Raw genomic sequence first — 5,000 nt, 5'->3', positions numbered from 1 at the left:
GAATATCAGTAAAAAAGGTGGGTTTCTAAGAAATGTTTAAAAAACTCGCAGCAGTGTTTTATCGGGTTTAAAAACACGAGCTGTCGCCCTTAATGATTGGCTTAAGAAGATTCCCTTGTTTTGCACCGCGCATCTCATACTGCGCATAACATTGCGACTTCGGAGATGATGGCATTTCACGCTGGCCATCTAAAGAGAGGCAACAATGTCCGCTTTTGCTGTTCAAGAGCTTCCAAGTACAATCATGATAATTCTTCTTAGTTAAGGTGCTGTTTGGAACTCGCCCCAGTCCTTTCCCGGAAAAAGATTACTTTGAAGCTGAAATTGCCCCTTTGCCACCCATTTATCATCGTGTTGCGAAGAAATGGTCTCATATACTCGTAATAGGCACACAGAAAACATATTTTAAGACATATTTTAAGGAGAAAAAAAGTTGGATGGTAGAAGTTGTAGTATTTACATATAAATGACGTGATACTGCATTTGGAGACCGACACTGAGTGCAAGGTGATGACTGTAAACAATACCAGCCACTATATTTAAACTTTTTTGTTGAACCAGTCACTCATCAGAATTTCCCACCTCATCCTGTCGTTCTCTTGATCTTCGGTGGGCTTTTTCCCTCACACCTGAATCGTCATTTTCATCAAAGAATTGAATAGCTGTTCCATCATCCATAATAATCCTGTCACACTCAAGGCGTCCTCCCTCAGCCGGTCGCGGCAGCTGAACGACAGTTCCTTCTCCCATGCTGTTGCCATTATCAGATCCTCTGCTACTGTTACTACCTTTTGCTGATAGTTTCTGATGAGGTTTCGTATCATCTGTATGCACTGGGCGATCTCTAGAACCCACAGGAACCAGTGCTGTGACAAAATTTAATGCAATGTAATACAATCTTAGCATTAAAATCTCTGCACTGCTACAGTAAAACCACCTAAAAGTATTAAAGAGTGATTTTAAAAAGTTTTTAAAAGTGCAAAGTAAGCAGTGGCAAAATGAGACCTACCTACCATTTTGTACAAAACTCGTTGGGAAAATGTGGCACTCTGATTTGTCAGTGATTAAGATTAAATTCTTCCTGCTTCCCCAGCTCCCCCCACATTCCAATGTTGGTTAAAAAAACGGCCAAAGGCTTGCACAGTATTTTGCCTCATTATTACAACATTGGTAATAAGGGGGAAGAGGGGTAAGGACGGATATACTTTGTGAGTGCATGTCAAATGATGCCAAAGCTAGAATTTTTCCCAAGAGTTTTGTCTAAGATTGAAGGTGTAGGGGGGGAAGGCCACCATGGAAACTACTGTACTCTGAGCCTCGCTGTGCCAATGCCTTGCCAATGTCTTGCCAATGTCTTGCCCCTACCGCAGAGACCCTCTCCTGTATCCCAGTTCGAATTTACAGTACAGAACCATGCAAAAGTAAGTTGACAGTCTCGACTCGATCATCACGAGAATTGAGGATCAAAAATCAGTTCGAGAATCGAGACTTGATTCACTCGAAATCAAACTAGATCCTCGACACTTGATTCTCACAAAATCACGGACGGGAAACCTTGTCAGTTATTCATAATCAATTCAGCTTTCGCGAAAGCATTACTCCTCGATCAATCTCGTACCCAGAGTCCTCGGGCTTTTTGGCCAGCGGGTGAGCGCCCGGAGAGACTCTGGGATAATCGATTTGAACTATATTTTTGATTGGCCGCTTGCGAAACAATGGCAGTCCGACAGGAAGTCGGTAAGTAATTCGGAAGCCCCAGAATTTGGAGGGAGATTCAAAATCTAAAACAAGTTTCAGTGCTGATTGATTTTTTCTACCTCAGAAATATATAAATCACAAAAATAATAAAACGACGAGCTTTGAATTATGTCATATACCGCACGGGAATTTTCCCACGCTGCTAAAACTGCTAAAAAGTGATTACTGTTGCTGTTGCAAAAGTACCGTAGGAAAACATTACATCAGTCTCTTTGAGGAGAAATCCGTGGAATAAGGTCTTGTCGAAGCCATTCATGCTGGAATTACGGAAACATCAAATTGTAAAAGAAGAGGACATTTGTGTCGTTTCCACAAAAAAAAATTGTCGATCGTTTTGCTTGCACGATGGCATTCTCATTGCATTCTGTCAGGGGCACCCAACGTCAATTGTCGGAAAATATCTGTTCGGAAGACGATTTGAGATCTAGACTTTTCGGAACATTTGTTGTAAAATTCCTTGCTTGCCTGCCTGTCCTAGGATTTTCGAACATCTAAAACATGGCATAATTGCCCATTTCTAACGGATTTTTACCCTAAAAAGGTCACCTAGAATTTTCGGGAGCCTTTTCCCTGGCTGAAATTTTCGAAAAGGTAAGTTTTGATCCCTATAATTTTCGCATCACTAGACTTTCAGCTAGGGAATCCGAACAGATGAAAAACTTTTAGGGGATAAAAATATGCCTATATCTGTCGTTTAAATACTAAAATACGTTTAACAATGCTATGTTTAAGTGGTTTTGAACTATATTCTCGTTGGGTGCCCCTGTTCTGTACGGTGGAATGTACGCTGAAACACCAAAAATACACTCACCGAAAGCGTCAGAGGTTTCATCTTCACTTACTCTTACAGCAAGCCAATGATCATTTCTCCAGTTTTTTTGTGTGCAAGGCTAAAATTTTTGTTTCTCAAACACTTTCAATCCGCCATTTCTACTGTTAACGGTTTTCTCTTTTCTGCTTCCTTTTAAACTCAACCATACGTCATAAGACCGGAACCCACGTTTTCTGGGAAAATCGATTATCCAAAAGTCTCTCCGGGCGCTCACCCGCTGGCCAAAAAGCCCGAGGACTCTGGGTACGAGATTGCTCCTCGATGAAATCACAACAGGAACTGCTTGATTCTCGACTGCCGTTTCTCGATCCTCGCGAGACTCGAGACTCGAAAGAGGTTGCACAGTACTGTAATTTCACGGTAGACACTGATCGGGAATTATTTTGTTCCTGCTCAGAATGACATCATTTCATAAACTAGACAGGGTAACAATGACACCAGCAAACACCTATAACTAAGTACTATTATTTATTACCCAGATAACAACATTTGGAAGTATTATTAGAAGGTTGTTTGGGTTGATTCTTGATTAGAAGAGTTTGACTAACCTGTCTGAATTTCAGCCACTTCAAAATGATTCACACGATTTTTTCCATTTTCTTTTAGCTTTGAAAGAGCTTCACTCAGCATTTTGCCCTCTGCTTCTTCCTTTTGTTGTCGTTCTATACGACGTTGCCTTGCACGCTCCAATTTTAACGATTCCTTTTCTTGCAGATGCCTTGCGATTTCCTTCAACAGCAAAGAAATGATGTCTCAGATCTATTTTTGTCAAACAGCCACTTCTGCCAGCTCTTAAAGTTAAGAGCAAGTGTTTGAAATTCTTTAAATTTCATTCTTTTGTCTGAGGCCGCGCAACATGAAATTTCAAGCATCCCAAACAATTATTACACCCACAACAGTCACAAAGAAGCAATACTAGTGCAATAATGCTGCAGAGATGATGCTTAATTAACCTTTTGTAGATAAATACATTGAGAAAACATTAAATTGATGGAGGAAGCACACAATGACATTGCAGAGTCACAGACGGCAACTGGATGTTAGCTGTTTTCCTTTTTAACTTGTCTTGGCACTACTACATTCACACTGCTAAGTATCTTTTCACAATTAGAGACGATTAGTTAAAAAATCTGAGAGAGACCACAGTTGTCTGTCCTTGCGTGAAAAATGATCACTTCCGGTATCCATCCATGCCTCAAAACATCGCGTGCTTAAGCTCCCAATTGACAATTGAATATAAACAATCATTAACTTTACTAGATCTATGACGATTCAAATTACACTAAACAAAGTTTCAACTCAACACAAAAACAAAAAAAATGTTTTTTTGTCATTGTGAACATTTCTTTATACCAAAAAGTCTTGAATTTATCCATTCACGCCTAAAGCGCACCCAATTGGAAAGTAAAATCGTCTGGTGTTAGCCAGGGTAAAATTTACAAGTCTTACTCTCAGGTAGGGAAGAGGTACAGCTTGGTTTAGATTAGCTTTGTTGAGTTCCATCTCACATGAGGTGCCAGTGTCACACAAAAGAGCACGCTCCTTGAGAGTGCCCTTCCCTACATGTGACATTAAATTTGACCGATTGTTGCTTGTACGTGTAAGTCATAAATTGAAAAATGAACTCTGGAGTTTGATTTTCAGTTGTCCTTTTTCTATTGCAATGCAACTACCTTAATCCTTCTTTGGGTGCATTACATCATTAAACAATACTATCGTTACACGAAGTTGCATCTCTGCGATTCTTTGTGAATGGTTCATGGGTTCCTCAGTGTCCAAACTAATTTTACGACCAAGGGGTTGCAAGATAGCATCTATCAAAAAATTTCTAATTTAATTTAATAATTATTATTAAAAGACTCGGGGTGTTGGCAACATTTCTGACAGTGTAAAAAGCAGTTTTACTTGACTTACATCATAGTTTAACCCATTGACTGCTGGGAGTTAGGAACGTTGCGTGACATCCAAAAAACGGCTGCGAGGGAGACTAGCTGGGAGTGAGACTTACCATATTTTAATCTGTGCCATACAATACATTACTTACTTAATTGACCGCTCCCCATAGGGGCTTTTCAGGGCCAATGAAACACAATGAAATGATGGAACAGAACAAGAACAACTGTGGAACAATAACTTGAACCAAGTAAGAAGAATGACAAGTCATTAAATCAGGATGATGATCTTAGTATGAATTGTGTAAGGGATAGCATCTTACATTCATCTAACTTAAGCCCTAACTTCCCTACTTTACCAAAAATGAGGGGATTTAAAATTGCTTCTCTTAATATCTGTAGCCTAACTTGCCATCATGACGAATTGTGTGTCTTCATGGAAGATAAAGCAATTGACATACTTGGATTGAACGAAACGTAATTGGATAAAACAATTCCCGATAGCCAGGTAGACATTG

General features: G+C 39.7%; 1 protein-coding gene across 1 annotated transcript in view; it reads right to left on the bottom strand.

Moving 5' to 3' along the window:
• Positions 1–5,000, bottom strand: part of LOC138060446 (uncharacterized) — a 19,135-nt gene that overhangs the window by 5,929 nt on the left and 8,206 nt on the right. Inside the window, exons 3-4 of the mRNA XM_068906225.1 lie at positions 3,139–3,319; positions 583–866 (exon numbers count right to left, since the gene is read on the bottom strand). Of these exons, the coding sequence (XP_068762326.1) occupies positions 583–866; positions 3,139–3,220 (366 nt within the window). The 5' untranslated portion in view covers positions 3,221–3,319. The remainder of the gene's footprint in view (positions 1–582; positions 867–3,138; positions 3,320–5,000) is intronic.

Source organism: Montipora capricornis, chromosome 8, assembly GCF_036669925.1.
Source record: "Montipora capricornis isolate CH-2021 chromosome 8, ASM3666992v2, whole genome shotgun sequence".
NCBI classification, from domain to species: Eukaryota; Metazoa; Cnidaria; class Anthozoa; order Scleractinia; family Acroporidae; genus Montipora; species Montipora capricornis.
The sequence above is the reverse complement of the archived record's forward strand: the minus strand, read 5'-3'. Positions and strand labels throughout refer to the sequence as shown.